This window comes from Myiozetetes cayanensis, unplaced genomic scaffold, assembly GCF_022539395.1.
Source record: "Myiozetetes cayanensis isolate MyiCay16 unplaced genomic scaffold, myiCay2020 scf9, whole genome shotgun sequence".
Lineage (NCBI taxonomy): Eukaryota > Metazoa > Chordata > Aves > Passeriformes > Tyrannidae > Myiozetetes > Myiozetetes cayanensis.
Genome location: NW_026088185.1, coordinates 621998 through 646904, shown reverse-complemented (window position 1 = coordinate 646904; position 24907 = coordinate 621998). Strand labels below are relative to the sequence as shown.

Sequence of the window (24907 nt, the reverse complement as noted above, 5' to 3'; positions counted from 1 at the left end):
CCCCCATCACACCTGTGTGTTACACACCCGTGTTTTACACACACACCCATCACACCCGTGTTTTACACACGGATCCCTCACACCCGTGTTTTACACACCTGTGTTTTACACATGGATCCCTCACACCTGTGTGTTACACACCCGTGTTTTACAAACACACCCATCACACCTGTGTGTTACACACACCCGTGTTTTACACACGGATCCCTCACACCTGTGTGTTACACACCGGTGTTTTACACACGAATAGCTCACACCTGTGTGTTACACACCCGTGTTTTACACACCTGTGTGTTACACACCCGTGTTTTACACACCTGTGTGTTACACACCCGTGTTTTACACACACACCCATCACACCTGTGTTTTACACACACCCGTGTTTTACACACCCGTGTTTTACACACCCGTGTTTTACACACACACCCATCACACCCGTGTGTTACACACCCGTGTTTTACACACCGTGTTTACACACCCGTGTTACACACCCGTGTTTTACACACCCGTGTTTTACACACACACCCATCACACCCGTGTTTTACACACCCGTGTTTTACACACCCGTGTTTTACACACCTGTGTGTTACACACCCGTGTTTTACACACACACCCATCACACCCGTGTTTTACACACCCGTGTTTTACACACCCGTGTTTTACACACCTGTGTGTTACACACCCGTGTTTTACACACCCGTGTTTTACACACCCGTGTGTTACACACATCCCCCCTCACACCTGTGTGTTACACACCCGTGTTTTACACACCCGTGTTTTACACACCCGTGTTTCACACACCCGTGTTTTACACACCCGTGTTTTACACACCCGTGTTTTACACACCCGTGTGTTACACACATCCCCCCTCACACCTGTGTGTTACACACCCGTGTTTTACACCCGTGTTTTACACACCCGTGTGTTACACACATCCCCCCTCACATCGCGTTACTCCCCACCAATTCCCCCTCCGAGGCCCCGCCCCCTGCCCGCGGCCCCGCCCCCTGCCCCGCCCCGTGACGTCAGGCGGGCGGGCGCGCGCGGCCCGTGCCCGGCGGGAGCGCGCAGGGGCTGCTCCCGCTCCCCATCCCGCTCTCATCCCGGTCCCTTCCCGAGCACATCCCGAGCGCATCCCGAGCCCCGGCCCGGTCCTGGAGCGGCCGCAGGTGAGAGCCGGGGCCGGCCGGCGCTGGGGGCACTGCGGGCACAGGGGTGGGAGCGGCTCCGCGGGGGCTGCCGGGGCCGCCGGGGAAAAGTTTGTGTCGGCAGCGCCGGGCGGGCGGTGCCGCTCCGGGCTCAGCCCGCGGCGGGCACGGAGCGGGCAGGCGGCGTGGGACGGAGCGGGGGTCTGCGCGAGTGTCCGTGTGTCTGCCGGGGGTGCGTGTGTGTTTCTATGTGTCTCCAAACGTGTGCACGGCTGCGGCTGTGAGTGTGACCGTGTGTCTTAAGTGTGTTTGCGCGAGTGTGCGACTGCAAGTGTGTGACTGTGTGTGTGTAAGTGCCCTCTGTGTGTGTATAAGTGCCGTATGTGTTTGTAAGTGTGTGTGTGAGTGCCCTGTGTGTGACTGTTTGTGTGTGTGGCTGTGCTTGTCTGACTGTGACTGTGCCATGTGCCCTCCGTGTACGAGTGTGACTCTGTGTGTAAGTCCGAGTGTGACTGTCTATGTGCGACTGTGCATGCCGCGTGTCCTCTCTACGTGTGTGACTGTTTGTTGTGTGTCCCCTGTGTGTGTGTGTGTGTTTGTTGTGCGTCCTCAGTGTGTTTGTTTGTTGTGTGTCCTCGCTGTACCTGCTATATAAGTGTTCTCTGTGTGTGATGTGGTGTGTTCTGTGTGTGTGATGGGGTGGGTGTGTGACTGTGTCCTGTGTGTGCCCATGCCCCGGGCAGTGCCATGGAGGGAGTGTGTCACCCCCGTAAGTGTGACACGTGTGAGACTCTGCTGGGGACCAGGTTGTCACCCCGGCCAGGCGGTGTGAGCGGGAGCGCTCCCAGGACAACCCCCTGCAATTCCCGGTGCTTCCTGTCGGCCACGGTGGGCTGTTCCCGGGCACTCTGGGGTTGTTTTGAGCAGCGTTCCACAGGCTACGCCCGGCATTTCTTTTCCAGGAGGATTTTCCCAGCTGGTGTCACAGGTCACTGACCTCTTTGCTCCCGGCTGGCTGCCGGGGGAGGGGGGGACGTTTTGGGGGCAAGGGATGCCACGCAGGGTTTGGCTTTGGGGTGGTGGTCGGTGGGGGAGTCGTGCAGGTGTGTCACAGCGAGGCAGGAATGTGCTGCAGCCTCGGGCTCGGGTGCTGGGATACCCATTTGGGTGTTTTGGGATCCCTGGCTGCTAAGGAGCAGCTCACACTCGGAGTAACTCTGGGGCAGAGGGGGATGGTGGTGACCCTGACGTGGGTTTGTGTCTCTGCCCTCATTAAACCACGTTGCCTCGAAGCCCCAAATCCAGAGGGTTCCCAGGATGTGGGATCAAGTGCATGGAAATTCCTGTGCTCTGGCAGGGAGGTGCTGAGGAAGCGTTGGGAATGCCCACCACTGCCCCCCTTCCCCCCAGCCTGCCCTTCCTGGCTAACGCTCCCTGAGATTGGCAGTAATTAAGTTATGGCTGTTAATTATTAAGTTCTATTTTATACATATTAATGAAGTTATGCTGAGCAGAGCAGCAGCTTGGGCAGGAGTTGGATTTGGGGGGGTTGGGTTTGTGTTGACACCTGTGTTCAGATGCTGAAATGTCTGGAATAAGGATCCATCCTTGATTTCTTTAGGCATAAAAGCACCCATGGGATGCTTACATGTCCTTAAAAAAAAAAAAATCCTTGATAATGAGAATAAAGCATCTTCCTGGGGTGGCTTGTAGCTCTGACAGGGCTTAGTGGTGGGCTTGGCAGTTGGGTTAATACTGCTTGGACTTGATGGTCTTAGAGAGCTTTTCCAACCTGAATAATTCTGGGATCCTGGGAATGTTTGCATCTCCTTCTGGCTCTTGCTCCCGTGCAGCAGCGTCGGTACCAGACCCCACGCAGGTTCCCTCATGCAGTGTCTCTGGGAGCAGCTTTTCTCTGCTTTTCTGCTTTTTCCCTCTTCTCTCCTTTCCTCTGGCACAGGCTGCCCAGAGAAGCTGTGGCTGCCCCATCCCTGGAAGTGTCCAAGGCCAGGTTGGAGCCACCTGGGATAGTGGGAGGTGTCCCTGCCCATGGCACGGGATGAGCTTCCATCCCAAACCATCCATGATTCCCTTCTCTTTTCCAGGGTCTCTGTGCTCTTCCCACAGGGAGCTTCACCCCCTTGGGCACTCCCAAGAGGATTCCCACCATGCTCCCCCATCCCACGGACCTGCGGCCTCTCCTTGTCTACTCCGGGGTGGGGATTTTTTCACCAGCAAAGATTCCAGCTTTCCATGTCTATGTGCATCTTTCCAAAATAACCCCGGTGAGGCCGTGGAAGGGAGTGTGCTTTTCAAAAATAGCAGCTTCGTCGCTCTTAATCAGGCGGAGCCGGAGCAGCGCCGAGTGATTGCAGCCGCCGCTCGACATCCTAATTATGTTTTCCTCCTAATGAGAGGAAAACTATTGGAGAAGCTAAAATATTTATTTTAGCCTGGTGGGGCTGCTCGGAAGGGCTTGTGAGGATGTTAAGGAGGTGGTTTAGGCACCGTGTGTGGTTGTGTTGGTTTTTTATTTTTTTTAATGAGAAAAACATTTAAATCCATCAAGGAGCTTTTCGTCGCCCGGGCCGGGAAGGGAGGCGGCAGCTGGAGGAGAGGTCAGGACGTGGAGGGGAATTTGCATCCTCCTCAGTCTTCTTGTTTTCAAGTGGTCTGAAGGGTTGTGTCGCCTCCTGGCTCCGTGGGTGGAACGGGATGAATGCAAATCACCTCAGCTGGGAGTCCCTCAGCCTTAGGTTTGGCACCTGCCTTTCGTCTCCTGCCCAGAACTCATCCTGAAAACACCTGAGCTTTGCAGCTGCCCAGGAGGTGGTAACGACGTGGGATGGGTTTCCAGACCCTTCCCTGGGTGTGTCCCTGCTCACACAGAGCAGACATGGAGCTGCCCCTTTGGTGGGGATGGCAGCTCCCAGGAAACCTTTGCAGCCAAGTGTTGACTTCCCTCAGTGACCAGTGACGAGTCAGGATTGAAAGAGGGGGATCAACCCACTGGAAAAGGTATTTGTGCTTTTTAACTGGGATATATTAACTGGAGCCCCTCTGCTCTGGAGCCAGGCTGGGAGAGCTGGGGGGGTTCACCTGGAGAAGGGAAGGCTCCAGGGAGACCTGAGAGCCCCTTGCAGGGCCTAAAGGGACTCCAGGAGAGCTGGAGAGGGACTGGGGACAAGGGATGGAGGGACAGGACACAAGGAATGGTTTCTCAGTACCAGAGGGCAGGGTTAGGTGGGATATTGTGAAGGAGTTGTTGGCTGTGAGGGTGGAAGGTTGCCCAGAGAAGCTGTGTCTGCCCCTGGATCCCTGGAAGTGTCCAAGGCCAGGTTGGACGGGGCTTGGAGCAACCTGGGCTGGTGGGAGGTGTCCCTGCCCATGGCAGGGGTGGAACTGGATGAGCTTTAAGAACCCTTCCAGTGCAAACCATTCTGGGATTCTCCAATAGCTGCAACGAGGTGTTTATTGAGAGCAACCTGTGGGCACTGCTGGGGTGTCCTTCCCTCTGGTCAGTGTCCCACTGGGATACAGGAGGCATCTCCACTGCCAGCACCAGCAGAGGACCCATCCAATCTGCTCCCTACAGTTTGCAGGGTGAGATTTCAGCTTAAAAAGCACAGAACGTGTCCCCCCGTGGTTCCCGGCGGGGCCTGAGCGGCGCCGTCGGAGCGAGCGGAGGATGCTCCGCTTCTGCTCCCTTCTCGCAAACAATCCCTGCATTAACCCTGCCACTGTCTGGGCACAGGGCTGGCATTGTTTGGGGACGTTGGAAGCACCGTGCCAGCCCTGGCTGGGGCAGGGAGCACGTGGATCCCTCAGCGCTGGCACGGGGAAAACCCGGCGCCCGCCGCGGACGTGACTTGGAAGCAAAGGCTGGAGGGGCAGGAAGAACCCTGAGGAGCAAGGGGGGGAGGTTGCTCCTGGTGGAGGTGATGGGATTGATTCCTCTCCCTGAAGGAGCTGCAGGGTGGTTTGGAGGCACCCAGGACAGCTTTGCTGCTTCGTTGTGGGGCTGCAGGCTGGCTGAACCCCGTAGTGCTGCTCGCAGCCTGAACTCGCTTTGTGGCCGTAAATAACGTGGGTTTTTTAGGAAAAAAAGAGAAGAAAGCACTTGCAGGACTTGCTGATGGGAGCAGGTCCTGCAGTGGGCACATGCATGTCCTGACAAGTCCCTTTCCTTGGCTTCCCCAGCAAAGTGGAGAGGCTCGCTCCCAGCAGCTCAGAGCTGGGTTTGAGTGCTCTGGTGGTGTCCCAGTTCCATTCACACCTCAGCTGTCCCCGCTGAGGGATCATTGCTGAGGATACCTGTGGCATCTACCCCTCCCGTGGTCCTCCTTGTAGCCTGGGCTCCTTAATGTCTCCTGTGCTCCGTGGGGTTGGAGTGATTTTGATTTCTGTGGATTTCTGTAGTGATTTCTGTGGATTTCTGTTCCCGTGGGCTCGTAAAGGAAGGCGTGGGAGGATGGAAAGGGATGTGTGTGGATGTCTCACAGCAACAGGGAAATGAAGCAGCACGTGAAGTCCCTTTGCTGCCTGGGGGGGGGGCTGCAGGTCCTGGTGTTCCCAGGGTAAAGTCAGTTTTCCATGGATCAAAGAGCTGACCAGAAAACTTCTGACTCTTTCATCCCGTCCTTGGATGGACTTTATTTTTCCTCTGCTGACAAAGTTGGCATTTTGGGTGGGTTGTGTGTTTTTGGAAGGAATCACTCAGGGTCCCACAAACACCAGGTACTGTCTTTAATCCCAGTTTTTTTGTGGCCAACCTGCTGCTCCTCTGTTAGGAACCCCTTGACCAGGAGATATTTCTATTTTTAGCCCGATGATTCCATGTGGGTTTGTCCCAGGGTTTATTTTTGGTGCTGGGAGGCCGTCATTCCCAGCTGGCATATCAACTGCTGGGAGCAGCTCTCATTGCCCAGGGAACACAACCAATTGCAGGTCCTGGGGCTAAAGATTCCTGCTTGTTCCTGTGGGAGTGGGCGTAATTTGGTGTAAATTGAAGGGATGGTCATGCACATCTGGTTTGCAGCCCTGGGAAATGATGGGCAAAGCTTTAAATAACAATAACAGTAATAATAATAATAATAACAACAATAATAATGTGAAAGCCTTTCCTTTTCCCAGTTCTCTGCATCCTCTGAAGTTGCTCCCTCTGCCCCCTCTCCTGCCCCACGGGAGGGTTGCCCTGGGGACCATCCCGTCATTTTCAAGAGGGAAATCACTGCCACGAAGCAACCCCAGATGTTTTCCAGCTGACTCCAGAAACCTTTGACCCAGCAGAGCATCGAGGCTGTGGTGTGGAGCCGTGGGGGTGGGTTGCTCATCCCGTGCTCCAGAGGAGCTCCGGGCAAAGCTGTCGCCTCCCTCTCTCCGGGGGTGAATCCAGCAGCTGCCGTCTCCTGTTGTGGCTGGATGAAGTGCTTTAGGTGGTCTGTATAAAGTGCTTTAGGTTGTATTTAGGGGGAGGGGTTTGCCTGCTGTGTGGCCTTGTTTGAACAAGGCTGCCTGTTTCCTTAGGAACAGGGAAAAAAGGCCCTTTGGAGCTGGACAATGGGGCGTCACCGGCCGGGTCAGCGGAGGAGGGCGAGGCAGGAGGTGTTTGATGGTCACTGCTGCTGGAATCGGGGATCTTAAAGGGCTCTTCCAGCCTGAATTATCCGGTGAATTTGGAATAAGCCCAGGGGTGGGTTCTTGGCCGGAGCATCCCTCGGTTCGCTGGTGGGAGGTGCTGGGGTTGTCGCTCCAGGAGACACCTCCGCCAGGAGGAGGGAGGGAGGGAGAAGAAGAGCAGCAATTCAGTCGCACGGGGAGTTCAGGCTGAAGTCTCCCGAGCCTTTGGGAGTCAGAGCAACATTTGAGCTCGGGTTGTGTGGCTGTGGGAGCTGTAAGTGCTGGGATTCCCGCGTTATTCCGTGGGCTTCGCTCCCATCTGTCCCCGGAGCGGCGCCGGGTCCCTCGGCGCAAACGCCACCCCAGCTATAATTGAACAAAGACAAACCCCTCGGGTTTTTTGTAGCTGCTCCAGCTTCCTGGAAAATGGCAGCGAGCTGGAGGCAGGGAAACAAAACAAGCCGTGGCCCGGCCAGAAAAAGCCTCCTCACCTCTGTGGCATTTCCTTGCTTTCTTTCCCCCCTCTCTCCAGCCTCCCTCCCGCTCCGGCCCCTCCTGCATCCTGGCTGCTGCCTTGAAAACCTGCCATCAGATTAGCTCTCCCGGGGTGGGGTTGCTCTGGGAAGCCTTTCCCAGCCGGCAGCCTGCATGGAAAGCCAGCCTTGGGAATTGCTTGCTCCTCGCTCTCTCCCAAGTCCCCCGCCTTGCTCAGATAAACCAGCGCTAGTGGGGTTTTTTGGGGTGTGTGGCTGAGCCTTCGGGGCAGATTGAGCTGTTGGAGGCCCTAAGGAATAATTTCCCAGTGCACATGGCCTGGGAGCAACTGGTCCTTGCAATGGATAAGGTATTTGGAGGTAGGGAAAAAAAAAGAGGAGATGCCTGAGTGCATCTTGGAAAAGGAGGAGGATGTTTGTGGGTTCATCCCTGACCTGAGTGTATCCTGCCAAAAAAGGAGGAGGAGATGAGGGTGCATCCCAGAAAAAGACAGACATGGGGAGTGCATCCTGCAAAAAGGAGGGATAGATGTGTGGGTGCATCCCACAAAAAGAGGAGGTGCACAAGTGCATCCCACAAACAAAAGGACGAAGGGATGGGCAGGTGCATCCCTCAAAAGGAGGAGATGTGTGAGTACATCCCATCAAAAAAGAGGAGGAGATGGAGGGGGGTGCATCCCAGAAAAGGAGGAGGAGATAGGGGGTGCATCCCCCAGTTTTTCTTGGCTGCTCCATGCCTGTGGATGCTGCTGGCTGCAGGTTTATTGGAGCAGCCTCCACACGAGTGGAACCTCTGTGGGGATTCACCCTGTGTTTGACTGGGCAGAGAAGGACAAGTAGGTTTTCTGGGAAAGGGGAGGAAGACCCAGAATCCCCAGTGACAGGGTGGGTTATTTTTGGGGTGTTCTGTTCCTTTTTTTTTTTTGATACCAGCTTCCTGTGATGCGTCTCCTTTCCAACAGCTGACGTCTTTGTTGGGGAGCGAGGCCACAAAACAAGCCTTTTTCTGGGCCTTTGGAAGTGTTTTCCGTAGTTATCTCTGGGCACAAAGTGTTTACTGTCCCTGGGAGAGGGCAATTACCTCGTCAGCAAAACAGAGCCAGCGCTGGCCTTGACCAGCTTGCCGTCCCAAGGGTGCCGGGCAGCGCTGCTGGATTCCCAGAGCCCATCACATCTGCCTGGGAAGGATGCTCTGGGATCGGGGCACCGGCCTGGTGGGTCTCCTCCCATGCATCCATCCACTGCCTGGCTCCTCTCCACACACGTTCTGTCCTGCTCAGCCCCTAAAACAGGCGAAGTTTTGGGGTTTGGGGAGTTTTTGTTTGTGAGTCGCTCTGAGTCAGCAAACGCTGCTGAGAAATCGGGAAGTGCTTCCAAGTCATTTTTCCCCAGCTCTCCTACTGCTCTGTGGCCCCTGCTGCCTGGAGAGAGCTGGAGCAGTGCTCCTGAAAGTTAATCACTGCTGGAAAATGCTTTAATTAACTCAATTAGCCAGACGGCCCATCTGGGCCTGGCAGCGCCCGTGGATCGAGGTCGCAGCTCCACCCCGGGGACCAGGGACGGGCAGGACACGTCACTCATCCCAGGCCCCAGGGGATGCCCTGGTCTCCAGAGCATCCCCGCTCTTGGACCTGCAAAGGCAGGTGTTTTACAAGGGCATGGAGTGGTAGGACAAGGGGGAATGACTTCACACTGGCAGAGGGAAGGGTTAGGCTGGATACTGGGAAGGAATCCTTCCCTGGGAGGGTGGGCAGGCCCTGGCACAGGTTGCCCAGAGAAGCTGTGGCTGCCCCTGGATCCCTGGAAGTGTCCAAGGCCAGGTTGGACAGGGCTTGGAGCAGCCTGGGCTGGTGGAAGGTGTCCCTGCCCATGGCAGGGGGTGGAAAGAGATCTTTAGGTCTTTAAGGTCCTTCCAAACCATTCCCTGACTGTGGCCCTTGCCCTGCCGTGGGACATCCCTGAGCAGCCCCTGCTCTGCCTGTTCGTGGGAGCTGTAAAACATCCCCCAAATCCAGGGTGCAGGACAGGACCAGGCATGGAAAGAGTGAGCAAAAAAAAAAAAAAAAAAAGCCCTGCAGGCAGTTTGAGCAGAGGAATGCAGGGCCCTGGAGCAGGGATTTGGGAAGGGTGAGTGTTTAACCCCCTCTCTGCATGGGGACCGTTCCATCCCGGCTTGATCTCCACCTCTTTTAAACCCTGGCCTTGCAGACATCCCGAGGGAAGCTGGTTTTCCTGCTGCCTGGCTGTGATGGGAGTCCCCAGGTGGAGCTGCATCCTTTAGGTAATGGGGAGGGATCCATGCCCTGGAGGGTTTGGGAAGCTCAGGCCCAGAGCATCCGTGTTGCTCCATCAGAGAATTGACCTGTGGTCTCTGCAGTTGTGGTGCTCATGCCTCCAAAAACTTGGCTCTAAAAGCACTCCAGAAGTGCTTTTGTGGTGGTGGGGAAGGATATCCCTGTGTCCAGATCACCCAGCAGTCAGGCAGGAGAAGTGGAATGGGAATCTTGGCTCTTTGGCCTAATTTTTCAGGGATGTGACTGGAGAGTGGTGGTGCCAGTGCTGCATCCAGCCAGGTTCCCTGGCTTGGAGGGGGAAAGGGAGGTGTTCTTCCTTTGGGAAAGGGCAGGTCCTTTTAGTCCCTTAAAAATTAGTTCCTGATTTCAGGCCGCTTTAAGGCAATAGAGCTTGTGGAAGGGGGGTGGAGGGTAATTCCCAGCAGGAATGCTGGCAGGGAAGGGGATGCTGGGCACTACCAGCATCTTCCTTTGGGCTGAGCATCCACTGCCAGGGGAATCCTTCCTGCCAGGGAGGTCCCAGCTCATCCTCAGGTCCCAAGCAGTGCAGAATCCAATCATTATCCTGATTTCCTTCTCCTTCAGCGGACGGGATGTGTGGGAATCGTCGGGATGCAGCAGCCCGAGCCTGTCCGTGAGAAGTGACGCGTTCCACGTGCTGCAAACACTTCTGCCTCCCTTTTGCCTTTCGCTGGAAAATCCTCACCCCTCTTCCTGCACGAAAAAACGTGAGTAATGCCAGAGAAATTTGGGATGGGGCCCAGCAGGCCATCGGAAATCCGGCTGAGCACCGCTCCGACTTCGGAACTAAAAGCTCCCAAGTGAATAACGTGGCAGGAGAAACAGCAGATTTTAAGGGATTATATTTTTTATGAGGAGGGTGGGAAGCTCTGCTTTATCTCTCTTCAAATCTCCAGCCTGCAAAACTTGGGAATGGCTTTTTTTGTCACCTCCCTGGATTTGTTTTACACTTCATTGCTAATAACACGTTTTCCAGTTGGCCCTGTTAAAAACGAGGCTGGTGGTATTTAAAAATAATAACGATGCCAGCTGTCTTGTGATGCACATCATGTGTTTGGGCTGAGAGGTTTTAATGTTGTTTATTGGGATCAGGCACGGAAAGAAAAAAAAAAAAAAAAAGCTGAATTCCCTGTAAAAGTGGCTTGTTGGGAGACTCAAATTCCAGTGGATGTTGCCCTCAGGAATAACGGGGGGTTTAGGGGTGGCTGTCCCTCTCTTGGTTTTTTTTTTTTTTCTCCTTCTGGGCTCTGCCAAGAAAAGTTGTCATTTCTTTCCTATTGATGGAGTAATTAAGTTGTTCTTCTAAATATAAACCCGTCCTAGTGCGTCAGCTGTGCCTGGGACTTCACTGCTTTTATGTGGCACTTCAAGCAAGTTTTAATTAAAAAAAAAAAAAAAGGGAAGCAGAAAGGTCCATCTGCATTGGTTTGATATTTAGGGTTTCTTTCCTCATCAAGAGCGTGTCTAATTCCAGCCTGACCCTGCAGAGTCCTGCAGGCTCCATGTGGGAATCAGCTGGTTGTGCTGGAGAACATCCCTCAGCTCCTGCAAAGCTCTTCCTGCCTCCTGCTTAGAATCCTGGAATGGTTTGGGTTGGAAAGGACCGTCAAGGGCCATGGGCAGGGACACCTTAAGGTCCCTTCCAAGCCAGGCCGTTGTGTGATTCCATGAAATCCCAGCAGGAGTGAGTGGAGCACGTGGCTCTCAGGAGGCTCTGAGGTTCCTCTGCTCGTTGTGTCTTGGGCAGGAGAGGCCAAGGGCAGGCCTGTCTGGCTTTTTGGAGGCAGCAGAGAGGGAAGAACTTGCCCTTTGGAAATACTCCCTGTGTGGTGTGGCTGTTGGGTTTTTGGGGGGTGCACGCGTGGGAGGGCGTTCCGTGCTCGCAGTGCAGAAAGGTCTAGAAATGACTCCCCTCAGCCAAAGCAAGGAAACAACCTGCCATGACTTTGGGATGACTTTCAGGTCTTGTTTCACTTTTCCCTGGTGACTAAGGCTGCGAGAAACGTGTCTGAGATTCAACCCTGCTTCGTCCAGCAACCCGAGCAATTTACGGCAGAGCTGAGATTCTGCCAGATTTACATCAATTACTATTCCCCTGCCCGAGCATCTTGCTGAAAAAGGGCCTTTTTATCCCCCCTAAAATGCTGAGGGTTATGTCCTGGCCCAGAGAAGCAGCTTGTCTGTGATGTGGCCCGTGTGGAGGCTGCAGGGGAGGGCTCAGACTCTCCTTTCACACCACCTTAATCCAGACCTGTTGTTAAGCTGGCAGGCAGTAAAGCTGCAGTTCAAAGTGCTGTGGCTTTGTTTGCAGATGAACCCTTTCAATAAACATTTGGGGCTTAAAATGATGCAATTGGTTTCTTATCAGCCATCTGAGCCAGGGTGATGGGATGGAGCAGCTTTTAACCTGGCCAGACCGAAACCACCACGAACCCCTGAAGTGCCGAAACGACAAACCCAAGGCAGGTGGGGGTGCGGGGGAGGTGTTTTGGGTTTCTTGCCCTTCGTGGCCCTGTTGATGCTGTGGAAAAATGCTTGAATGCTCCCTCAGCCCCGGGTTGTATTCCCCTGGAGTTAATTTGCAGGTTGCACCAAGCCTCCGTGCAGTTTGATGGGCTTTAATTGCGGGGGTAATTAATTAACCGGGCAGGCGTGGTGTTTGCCTCTTGTGTTGTCTAAACAGGGGCCTGTTTTGGGTTCTCTCAGACACCCTCCTGGCTGGCAGGGGTAGGTCTGTGCACCTGGAAAGCTCATTGCCACCCGTGGAAAAGCTCTAATCTAAACTGAGGGGAGGGCTTGTGCTGCCAAAACCACCCGGAATGAGCCAAATGTGGTCTTTTGGTGTGGGGACGAGGAGTCTGGTGTTCAAGGCATGCTCTGACTTGAACACTTTCTGGGATGGGTCTGCAACTGGCTGGATTTGCAGGTGAGATCAAGTCCAAAGGCTGGACCAGATGCCTGTCTGAGTTGGTTTAGATTAGATATTGGGAAGGAATCCTTCCCTGTGAGGGTGGGCAGGCCCTGGCACAGGGTGCCCAGAGAAGCTGTGGCTGCCCCTGGATCCCTGGAAGTGTCCAAGGCCAGGTTGGACAGGGCTTGGAGCAACCTGGGCTAGTGGAAAGTGTCCCTGCCCATGGAGGAACTGGATGAGCTTTAAGGTCCCTCCCAACCCAAACCATTCCATGATTCTGTGATGTGCCCTCACATCCTCTTCTTGCTGCACACATCCCAAATGTCATCCTCACCTGGTACTGCTTTGCTCTCCAGGTATCTGCTCCCTCTTTCCAGCGTGGTTTGTGGACCAGGGATTGTGTCCAACCTGGAGCATCCCACGGGATGACCACCCCCCAGCCCAGTTTAACCCCACATCTTGTTCTCCTGTCAGACCATCAGCTCCAGCAAAGGGTTAAGCTGTTTAATCCCAGGTGTCTGGCGGGGGGTGGGATCTGGGCTGGAAATGTTTACCACCAGAAGGAGCTTAAAAACCCTGCTGTGTTGAGGAAATTCATTGCAATGTGCTGATTGGATTGGTTTCTGCCTAATTTAGGCTGGGGGTGGGTTTTGGCTCCTCTCAGCATTGTTGGTGTTGTGTAATCCAGCAGTAGGTCAGTGCTGGACTGAGCAGGAAGGTGTGTAAGAACATTAAACCCAGGCTCAGCTTCTGCACCAGCTCATCTGGAGTGAGCTGATAATCCAGAAAGGTTTCCTTCCTTAGCAGTGGAATCCATGCTGGCTGCCCCGTGTCCTCACTCAGGCAGCAAGCTGGGAACTGAACTCCTTGTTTTTTCCCTAAGATGCTCCTCCTGGCTGGGGATAGCTGGAGATAGATAAGTCTTGGTGGAATACCTGAGCGGGGAGAGCTGCCTGGGCTTGTCTGCGTGGTGCTCCTGGACAACTTGGAGCTGTGATGGGCTCATCTCTGGAGCTTGGGGTTGTCCTCCCTGCACCAGCTACCTCCAGCCAGCAGCACTGGTGGCTTTCCTGTGCCTGCCCTTCTCTGGCCACGCTGGTGGGACTGGTTTCCCAGGATTGCAGCTCCTGCCCTGTGTCAGGCAGGGGCAGAGTGAGGGAAGGGTGATGGACACAGGGCCCTCAGACTTACTCCTCATCTCCACCTGGGGGAAGCACAGCATTCCAGGCCCTTCAGCTGCAGGTTCTGGCAGCTCTTGCAGGCCAAACTGGGCTCCAGATTATCCAAGGCAGGAGCCACTGCCAGGCTGAAGGGTGGTATGAGGAGGGGTAGCTCCAGGATTTTCTCTGTGAACACCTCTCACCTTCAGGTTTTCATCAGCCTGGTTGATTTGGTGCCTTGGGATGGGGAGGAGGGGCTTGGGTGGACCCCCCCCCTTGTGAGATGAGGTGGTTCTTGAAGCAGGAAAAGTGGTTTTGATTTCCATGAGTGCCCTTTCTCAGCTCTTTGTGGGGGTTGACCTGAGCTCTCCTGGGTGACAGCGGCGCTTCTTCCACGTGGATGTCCAGCAGGACTCGTGCTCCAAAGTCCTTGCTATAGAAGGAAACTTTCCTGTCCTTCTGCTCTGCTCACAGGGGTGACATTCCCACCAGGAAGGCCGTGATGGACACCAGGGCCATAATGGCTTTTTTTTTTTTCCCCTCCCTTCTCCCTCTCCTCCATCAAACCCGCCATGCTTGGCTTGCCCTCGCCTGGCAGCAGGAGCCAGGCTCAGGAGCTGAGCCAAGCTTAAGCTGGAGGGCAGGATTTTTCCACAGGGCTTGGCAGGGAGCGGAGGGGACAACCTGGAACGGGGCCGGGCTCCGCTGCCACCGAGCGGGGACGGTGGCAATGAGGTCCAGTGGTGGGAACAGGGTCCAAAGCAAACCCCTGAGAGCGCTGCAGGAGGGCTGGGAGGCCCTGGTGTTCCCACAGATCCCTTCTTGTTTGCTGGAAAAGGGACTAAAAAGGCGTGTCTCGTGTTGTGGCGTGCCGGCGTGTGAGTTCACACCAGCATGGTTCCCTCTGGTGCAGAGAGCTCCTGTTGGGTGTTGTCTCAAGGGGTGGTTTATCTTCACATGGCTTGGGTGGGTGTTTTTTTTCCCCAAAGATGAAAGCCTTGGCTTTGCAAACACAGGCCCTGAAGCAGGAGGAGGAGGAGAGCAGGGAAAGGCGACGAGGTCAGGAATCGCCGGGATGTGAGGCACTGCTGTTTGGGACAGGCTCCTAGGGGGTGAAAAACCAACAGCAGCCAGCCCTTCCCCAGCCATCAGAAGCCATCCATTTGGGAGGGGGCTGTGTGTGTCTGTCATGTGTGCTGGAAGATGTGTGGGTGTCAGTGTGGGAAAAGGAGGCAGCCCCGAGCTGGGGGGATCATTTCCTGCGTGTTGAGCAATGCCAGCCCAGGCTGTGCTGTGTCACACTCAGGGGGAAGCTCTTCGGGGCAAAGAATCTGCAGGGCAAAACCGACTTCCTGAATTAGACTGTTGGCTAAAATGCAGAAATTTTGGCCACTTTTCTTGAGGTTCTGTTGATGGCCTTTGCGTGTTGGTGCTCCCGAGCACAACTCCGTGAGCAGCTCCTTCAGGGCTGGGGTGTCCCCTGGGCTGGGAGGAGTCCTGTCTGCATCTGTTTCCACGATGCAGAGGTTTTGGGAGAGATAAAAGAGTTACTGGAGGTTTTGGGCGAGATAAAAGCAACTTTTTCAGTGAATTCCTTGTGTGGGATGAACGTGCTCCGTGGGTCGTGCTGTGGCTCTGTGGGATGGGTTTTTAGCTCCTAAGAATTTAAATTTGTTCATATCCAAGTGAAACAGCCTGGTTTTGAAAAGAAACCTCCAAAAACACTTCTGTGTTTGTGGGAGGGCCACAGGAGCTTGTCTCTGGAGAAAGAAAAAGCAGATTAAAAGCCATGAGCAGCAAGTGGCTGGGGTTGGTCTTGGTACCACCCAGCCCTGCCAGCCCTCCCCGGGCTTATCAGCCCAAATTCTTGGCAGTCAGGAGTTTTCCATCGCTTCCAGAGGGATCCTCTCCCACCTTCAGCCGGTGCTGCTTGGAAAGGACCTTCCCTTGGCCGGCAGCAGATCCGAGGTTTGCACTTTTGGGGTGTTCCCGCTGTTTTGTTACGTGGGGTTTTACTGCTCCCATTAAGGTGTTTTCCCTGGGATTGCTTCTCCCTGCCAGCCCTGCTCAGCGTGGCCATGTCCTTGATTTACAGCCCCCTGTCCAGGCAGAGGGGGGTCTGTGCCATCATCCCATCAGGCCCAGCTCGGTGTGAGGGATGGAGCAGGGAGCGTTGCCCGGGGCTCTCCCCATGCCAGGGGGTCTCCCTGGGGTCTGTGGGGCCAGGAAGGGAAAGCCTGGGGTTGTTTTTCTGGGATAAGTCGTACCAGACAGTTTGCAGAAGTTATTTTTAACCTTTTTTGTGCCAGTTCACACCGGGAAATGCTGCTGCCGGGACGCTGAATTCCGTGGGTTCAAGTGCTGCAGGAAAAAGCACCTTTTGGATTCATTTTTTTAAGAGGTTTTAGTGAGTTTTCTTTCAACAGATGCTCCACCATCCCCAGCCCCACTCCTCCCCAAACCTGCTGGTGCTCCATGCCTGCTGGAATCCCAGGGAATGGTTGGAGCTGTGCCAGGGCAGGGTCAGGCTGGATCTCAGGGAAAGGTTCTTCCCCCAGAGGGTGGTTGGCACTGAACAGGCTCCCCAGGGCAGCGGTGCCAGAGCTCAAGGAATGTTTGGACAACGCCCTCAGGGACAGGGTGGGATTGTTGGGAATGGCCTTGTGCAGGGTCAGGAGCTGGACTGGGTGAAGCCTCTCCCAGAGGAGCACAGCCAGATCTGTCCCATCCCAAAAAACCTCACTCGGGGCTGCAGCTCATGTAAGGTTATATCCCAAAGTTACATCCCAGAGCAGCACCGTCCATCCCAGGGAACTGGTGAGGATTCCCGGGGTGCCAGCCACCCCCCGTGGGAATGTGCCCCTCGGGGCTTCCTTAAAACTTTCCCCACCCCTAGCAAAGCCTGGTTGGGCTTTTGGAACGAGTAATGTCCCCACGGTGGAGCCCTGACCCAGGCAGCTGCTGCCTGGTGGCTTTGTTGGGGCGTGGGGAGCACCCAGCAGGGCCCCCCGGCTTGCAGGGTTGGATTTTACCCTGGAGCATTCCCTCTCTCCCCCTGTGGGAGGGGAAAAAGTGGTGAGAAAAGCAGGTTTTTGGTGGCTGCTTGAGGAGACTTGCTCTGGTGGCTCCCTGGTTTCCTTCCCCCACCGTTCCTTTGGGATGCTGTTTATGGCTTTGGGTAAACACGTGGGGCTGGGTTTTTCCTAGGCTGTGTTTAATCCCAGGCTAAATTTAAAGTGCTTTTGCAGGGGAGTTTGCAGCCCATTGTCTCAGGGATTTCTAAACAAATCTTGCCTCCTCCGGCCTCGTTTCCCCCCACCCCACTCCCAGCTGTCCCCTTTTATTCTCTGGATTTGAAGGTCTCCTGGATTTCTGCCCTGCCTCTGCACTCAGAAGCATTTTGGGGCCATCCCCAGCTCCAAAACAGGGCTACCATCCCAAGTCCAGCCCCATCCCTTTAGGGGCCCCCATCCCTTCATGTGTGTGAGCATCACTTCATCAGGACAGACAGACCCATCCAGGATGCTGCTCGTGGGAGAGGAAATGCCATCCCATCATCCCTTGTTTTTATGGAGATTCCTGTTGCCTTTTGAGGCTTCAGAGTTGGGGGTTCCAGCTGTTCCTCCACGTCTGTCAGAGACCTTCAGCATGAAGTTTTATAAACAGAGGGAAGGGGAGCATCCCTGAAAATGCCAGACTTGGGGATATGTTGGTGAGAGCTGTCAGTACTGTGGCGGCAATGATTAATATAAAATTCAATATAAACATTTATTTATTGTCTAATATAAATTTAGCGTAAATAGAGGTTAATGTAAATATAAAATTAATATAAAATAATCAGTATAATGTTAATTTGACGCCGGACAGCACAGAAACATATCCTGGGTGGGTGGTGAACTGTGCCAGCCAAGGAGAGCATCTTTCCTCCCTTCCTTGCTTCCCACTGAAGCTTCCCACTGGTTATTCCTTTGTCCTACCTGGCCCAGCTCTGATAAGCCCAGCCTTGTCTCAAAGCCTGGTTTCTCGGGATTTATTGCCTGCCAAAGCCTCTCCCCTTGCCTCGCTCCCAGCAGGCCCCCAAAGGAGGCTCTCCTCAAAGGGAAAACGTTGGCACAGGAGTTCTCCCTTCCCTTTTCTGGCTGGAGCCTGGTGCATCCCTTCCAGCTCCCACATTCCCGGCATACCAGCCCTGGGGACTGGCTTGGGAAGCATTTCAAACCAGAAAGTATCTCCTGCTCAGGCTCTGCCCTGCAGATTTCCTCTTGCTGCATTCCAGAAAAGGGCACTGAATCCCTCAGGGGCTCCCTATTCCCACCTCAAGAATTTGGGCTGGGGGGGGGGGGTGTTTTCTGCTTGGTCTGATTTTCAAGGGAGGAAAGGCAGAAATTGCACGGGAAGGGGCGGAGGGAAAAACCAGTGTTAGGAGAGGGTGACAGTCCCTTCATAAAGCAGGGATTTGGATGTAACTTTAATTCTGACTCTGTTTTTAAGAGCTGTTGGTGCTTCGCAGCCAGGCTGGAGTTTGAGGGAGCGGGATGGAGGGACGTTGGATGCCAGAATTCCCGGGATGATGCCGGATCCCGGAGTAACAACACACCGCTCAGGCTGTGCTCCAGCCTTGCCTTCAGCTGGCAGAGAGGCTCCAGCACTCCCTGATTGTCCTGATCCACCTGGCCCCTCTCCAAGCTCCAGAGGACAGGGATGATGTCAGGGAAGGTCTTACCCGCGCTTGCATCAGCCGCGACGTTGGTGGCCGGAACGGCGGTGTGTCCTGTGGGAAACGGGGGAATTTTTCCTCTCTGCTCTTCCACGGGGGTTCTGGAAGTGTTCCTGCAAGGAAAAAAAGGAGGAAAAAGCTCTTTTATTTTTATTTTTTCCTCAAGTGAAGCAGGGTGGTGTCAGTGCCCTGCAGAAGGGGTGTTTCTCTGCCTGGTCCCTGGCTGGGGAGGGAGGGAGGGATGCAGGGAGCAAGCGGGCATCCCCAATCCCCATCCCAGGAAATCCCAGTGCTGCAGTGGGAGAGAGTGGTGACCCATTTAAACGTGCAAAAATCCCAGCCCCGTGGGTCCTCCGCTGCCCTGGGCTCCCACAGCAGCCGGTGCTTGGTGGCTTTATAATTATGTATTGCAGCGAGGTGCAAGTGCCCTGGTAGGTCTTGGGAAACAGGGAGAAGGACCAGTTTACAATCCCGGGAGCAACATATCCCTAAAAAAACCTCTTCCTGCAAGCCCAGGCTGTCCTTGCTGCACAAAGCCCTTGGTGGTTTTTAGGCAGTGCATCCAGGCTGTATTCCGGGATGTTTTACGGAGAACACAGGGACGTGTTCCCGGGTGCGACAGCGACCGCCCGGAGCCTTTCTAACGTGCTGGGGTTTGTCTCTCTCCCCCAGGCTGGTTCCCCGAGGTGACAGGGGGGTCCCTGGAGAGGCCATGGCCACCTAGAGCCTGGCGGGGCCGGAGATGGCGGCGCAGAGGATCCGGGCGGCCAACTCGGGGGGTCTCCCGCGGTGCAAGTCCGAGGGGACCCTCATCGACCTCGGCGAGGCCTTCACCGAGACCAGCCTGGGCGACGTCAAAGGTGGGTGGGGAGGGGATCCCTTCCTCGCTTCCCCTCGCCCTGGTGTCCAGGAGGGGCTGGTGTTCCCTATCCCGGGAGCTTGGAGGGTTGGTGACGCCTCCGGGGTGGTTACGGGCCTCGTTGTTCCCTTGTTCCCTGCTTGTTCCCTGCTTGTTCCCGTTCCCCAGGGCTGGTTGCTTGAATACTCTGCTCCCCCCCACCACCCTTTGACTGCATTATTCTCCTGCTGTATTTGCCTCACTGCTGTTCCCCTGGCACGGCCCCAGCCCGAGGAGTAACTCCAGGTGGAAGTTCTCAGGCGCCGGGGGCCTTTGAAAACAAACACATGCATTGAGGGGCCCGCACGTCAAACGCTCGGCTGCAATTGGGTTGTTTGCAGGGCAAAAATAGGAATTATTCATGTTCTGCTGAGGGCTTTGCTGCTTTCAGCACATCCCTGTTAACCCCCCCCACCCCAGCTGCAGGGGCGTGGGAACTCAGCCCTGGGGCTGATCCGAAGGGATGGGGGCACCAAAAATGCCCCGCCCTGCAGGTGACTGAGTTAATGGCGGCTTCCAGGCCGGCAAAATGATTCCAGTGTGGGCTTTATATCTGGTGTTACACGGGATAAATGCCCTCATGACTTCGCCTGCCTGCTGGGGGAGGGACTGAGGAGTTGGTCAGGGTGTGTCCACGCTCTGCTCCTCTTAATTTTTCATCTCTAGCCTGTATTTGAAGACTTTTCTTTGCTCAGCTGTATCTTCCCTTGCCCTGGTTACTTCCACGTCCCACAGGTGCTGCCAGCCAGGGGCAGGATGCAGGGAAGTGCAGCCTGAGCTCCCATCCCTTCATCTCCAGGATTTTAGGGGCTTCCTGTGCTTTCTAAATCCCCTTTTCCCCCCAGAGAATTCCCGAGGTGTTAAAGGTGCTGTCCCGGCTCTCTTGCAGCTCCGTGTTGGGGAAAGTCCAGCTCTCCTTGTTTTCTGTCTAACACACATTTAACCACTGATGTAGCACCATCTGCAGCTTGTTTGAGTGTTTTGTACAGAAACAGGTCCTAAAAGTGAGAGCACAGCCAAGAGACAGGGTGACACTGTGAGCATCTGTAGGCTCGACCCAGCCTGGATGGAATTGGGATCCCCTGGGAAAACAACTTCCTGCTGGGAGGTTGGAGATGCTGCCATGACCACAACATCACCGTGGGAGGGTTCAAACTGTGTGACCTTCTTTAGAATCATGGAATGGTTTGGGATGGAAGGGACATGAAAGACCATCCCATCCCACACCCCGCCGTGGGCAGGGACACCTTCCACTATCCCAGGTTGCTCCAAGCCCCATCCAGCCTGACCTTGGACACTTCCAGGGATCCAGGGGCAGCCACAGCTTCTCTGGGAATTCCATCCCAGCCCCTCCCCACCCTCATGGTGAAGAATTCCTAATAGCTAATCTAAAGCTACCAATGGGGTTAATTTTTGTTGAGGAGCTCTGAAGTACAGGTGCTGTTCAAAAGGAGTGAGATGCTGGGGTTTTTGACTGGGGTGGCATGAAAAGCCAGGAATATGACATGCCCTTTGTTGGTTTTTACACTGAAACATGTTCCACGTGTGCAGGAGAGGGGTTACAGCGAAGCAAGAGGGCTTTTAGGCTGCCCTGAAAGTTCTCTTGGGTTCACATGAACCCTTGAGGGAAGAGAGATGTGAGTGTACCAGAAAGAGCAGAGTTTTCTGGACAAAGTTTACAGGGAAAATATACCTTCAGGCTTGGGAGACTGCCCAGGGAGTCAGTGGATCTGGAATGTGTTCAAAACCCACACAGATGTGGCACTTGGGCACATGGTTTAGTGGTGGAATGGGCAGGGCTGGGTTCAGGGTTGGACTCGGTCTTGGAGCTGTTCCAGCCTGAGCGATTCTGCGATCCCACAACCACCGTAGCCACTTAAAGAGGGGCGGGTTGGCGACCTGAGAGAAAAGGTGGCAAGTCAGCGGCGACCGCCCTGTGGATTTCTCACAGTGCTGTTCTCTCCTTGCCTTGGCAGTGCCTTCCCCCAGTGCCTTGCTGGTTGACAATCCCACGTCCTTCGGGAACGCGAAGGAGGTCGTAGCAATCAAGGATTACTGCCCGACCAATTTCACCACCTTGAAGTTCTCCAAGGGGGACCACCTGTACGTCCTGGACACGTCGGGGGGCGAGTGGTGGTACGCCCACAACACCACGGAGATGGGCTACATCCCCTCCTCCTACGTGCAGCCCGTGAACTACCGCAACTCCTCCCTGACGGACAGCGGCATGATCGACAACCTGCTGGAGAGCCCCGACGAGGGGGTCAGGGAGCTGGACCTGCTCGGGGAGTGGGCCGAGGCCAAGAGAAACTCTCTGAAAACCTACAGTAACAACCCCTTCCTGAACGGAGCGCAGACAAACCCGTTCCTGAACGGGAACGCGCAGGCGGTGCCCGGCTCGGACAGAGAGTCCGACTCCAGCATCGCCGTTGACTTGCTGCTCTTCGACACGGGGGCTCCTGCGTCCACTGTCTGCAGCTCTGCTGCCAACAGCAGCCTGGGGAACATCTTTGATGAGTTCCCATCCACCAACAGGCTGGATCTGGACCAGCCTGTGAGAAGGGACAACCCCTTCTTCAGGAGTAAACGCTCCTACAGCTTGTCCGAGCTGTCTGTTCTCCAGGCCAAGTCGGACGCCCCGGCATCGTCGGGTTTCTTCAGCGGTTTGAAGTCTCCCACCCCCGAGCAGTTCCAGAGCCGGGAGGATTTTAGGACAGCGTGGCTGAACCACAGGAAGCTGGCTCGGTCTTGCCACGACTTGGATTTGCTGGGTCAGAGTCCCGGCTGGGGTCAGACGCAGCCGGTGGAGACCAACATCGTGTGCAAGCTGGACAGCTCCGGGGGGGCCGTTCAGCTGCCGGACACCAACATCAGCATCCACGTGCCCGAGGGCCACGTGTGCCCCGGGGAGACGCAGCAGATCTCCATGAAGGCCATGCTGGACCCGCCGCTGGAGCTCAACAGCGACAAGTGCAGCACCATCAGCCCCGTCCTGCAGATCAAGCTCAGCAACATGGAGGTGAGAACCTTCATCATCCTGGAGATGAAGGTGTCGGCCGGAGGTCAAGAACGACATGGTGAGCAAGAGCTTGGTGGGCCTGCAGTGCCTGCGGAGCGACATGAAGGAGGGGCCGTACACACCCATGCAGCTGAGCTACTCCTACGGGGACACCATCCAGGTGCAGCTGGAGAACCTGGAGCCGTGCATGTACATCGCGGCCGTGGCCCAGGGGCAGAACATCCTCTACCCCGCCACCGTCTGGGATTACATCAGCAAGAAGATCACGGTGGGCGTCTACGGCCCCAAGCACATCCACCCGTCCTTCAAAACCGTGGTGGCCATGTTCGGGCACGAGTGTGCCCCCAAGACCCTCCTGGTGAACGAGGGCACCAGGCAGTCCCACGGCCCGGCCCCCGTCGCCCTGCAGCTCTGGGGGAAGCACCAGTTCGCCCTGTCCCGGCCTCAGGACCTCAAGCTGTGCATGTTCTCCAACATGACCAACTACGAGGTGAAGGCCAGCGAGCAGGCCAAGGTCGTGCGGGGCTTCCAGATGAAGCTGGGCAAGGTGAGCCGCCTCATCTTCCCCATCGCCTCCCACGACCCCAACGAGCTCTCGGACTTCACGCTGAGGATACAGGTCAAGGACGACCAGGACGCCCTTTTGACGCCAGTTCTGCGTCCAGACGCCGCAGCCGCCTCCCAAAAGCGCCATCAAGCCGACGGGGCAGAGGCGGTTCCTCAAGAAGAATGAGGTTGGGAAGATCATCCTGTCACCCCTGGCCGCCACCGCCAGGTACCCGGTTTTTCAGGACCGGCCGGTGCTGAGCCTCAAGTACGGCAAGTTGCTGAAGACGGTGGTGAGGCAGAGCAAGAACCACTACTTGCTGGAGTACAAGAAAGGAGACGTCATAGCCCTCCTCAGTGAGGAGAAGATCAGGTTGAAAGGCCAGCTGTGGACCAAGGAGTGGTACATTGGCTACTACCAGGGCAAAATCGGCCTCGTGCACACCAAGAACGTGCTGGTGGTCGGGAAGGTCAAGCCCAGCTACTTCTCCGGGCCGGATCTCACCACCAGCCTGTTGCTGGAGCAGATCCTGAGGCCCTGCAAGTTCCTGACCTACATCTACGCCTCAGTGAGGACTCTGCTGATGGAGAACCTCAGCAGCTGGAGGTCCTTCGCCGACGCCCTGGGCTACTCCAACCTGCCGCTGTCGTTCTTCTGCCGGGCGGAGCTGGACAGCGAGCCCGAGAGGGTGGCCTCCGTCCTGGAGAAGCTGAAGGAAGACTGCAACAGCACGGAGAACAAGGAGAGGAAGTCCTTCCAGAAGGAGCTGATGACGGTGAGTCCGAGGCGTGGTGAGGGCGTGCTCGTTCCCCGCCGTGCGGAGGGATTTGGGTGAGCGGGAGGTGGGGGGGGTCTTGATTCGGGCTGAATTAGGATGGAGACCAGTCTCCTGCAGGGACCTTGAAGACCAGTCTCAGGTCTTCTGCAGACTGCTCGGCACAGCCAGGGGGAAGTTCAGCCCCTTGGTGGGCTCTTGCTTCGGTGGGGTCACGGAAATACCATCGGTACTTGGAATTCCGGAATCCCAGACTGGTTCGGGGTGAAAGGGACCTTAAAGCTCATCCAGTCCCAACCCCTGCCGTGGGCAGGGACACCTCCCACTATCCCAGGTCACCCCAAGCCCTGTCCAGCGTGGCCTTGGACACTTCCAGGGATGGAGTCTCTTTCTTTAGGCAGCTTAGCCAAGGGCACTCCTGAGCTGGAATGTTTTATACCCAGCTGTGGATGGCGTTGGAAATGCACAACTTGCTTCTTGCCCTGAAAGGAATTTGGGAAAGTGCTGCCTGCAAGTATTTCCAGGATGCCACTGGGGAGCCTCTTAGGAAATATCATCTTCAGGATCGTTTGTAGCATTTTGTGGGAAGTGAGCCAAAGAAAGCAGAGGCAGAAATGTCTGGTGGAGATTTGCAGCTCTCTCCCCTTACAGGCTCTCCCACGGAAACGGGATAAGGGAGTTACGGAGAACCTTGGGTTTAAAATGTCACTTGGATTAAGGAGCCTGCCAGAATGAAATGATGAGTGGGACAGGAGCTGAGTGAAGGAGTTCATTTCCCAAACTCCCTTTAGTAAGAAGGGGGAAATTTTGAGGATTGAGCAGGAGGGATAAGGTGTTAACCCATCCTTACTTATGGAAATACCATCCGGAGAGTTCCCCTGCCTGGAACCACTCTGTGGCCTGGGGGGGGGATGTTTGAGCTTTGACCTCCAGGTTTCAGGACATGCCACCAACTCTGCTTCTGTGGCAGGGTTGTTCTGGCCATCACAAGTGGTTATATCTCTTCCTGGGACCATCCAGGGTTGGAAAACTCCCACTGTGGGGGCCTTGGTGTCCCTGGTCCCTCCAAGGGAGGGTTTGCTCCTTTAATCCTGAACCTTAGTGGATGATGGGATGGAGCCTGGGCTGCTGGACGCTTCCAAGAACTTTGTGCTGTTTGCTTTACCCTTCTGCAAAGCCAGAGGTGTTTCTTTTATCCCTTCCCATTGTTTTCAGGGATCCCAGACGGTGTGTGGGTCCTGGAGAAGCCAGACCTGGGTGGGGAGACAAAGGGCAAAGATAAGGCTCTTTGGATACTCAGGCAG

General features: G+C 55.4%; 1 protein-coding gene across 1 annotated transcript in view; it reads left to right on the top strand.

Moving 5' to 3' along the window:
- The first annotated feature begins 1099 nt into the window (after window positions 1–1099).
- The window catches only part of SH3BP4 (SH3 domain binding protein 4), a 28899-nt gene continuing 5091 nt past the window's right edge, over window positions 1100–24907 (top strand). Inside the window, 7 exon segments of the mRNA XM_050339465.1 lie at window positions 1100–1169; window positions 9470–9542; window positions 10141–10283; window positions 19037–19224; window positions 21239–22320; window positions 22322–22930; window positions 22932–23603. Coding sequence (XP_050195422.1) covers window positions 19107–19224; window positions 21239–22320; window positions 22322–22930; window positions 22932–23603 — 2481 coding nt within the window. The 5' untranslated portion in view covers window positions 1100–1169; window positions 9470–9542; window positions 10141–10283; window positions 19037–19106.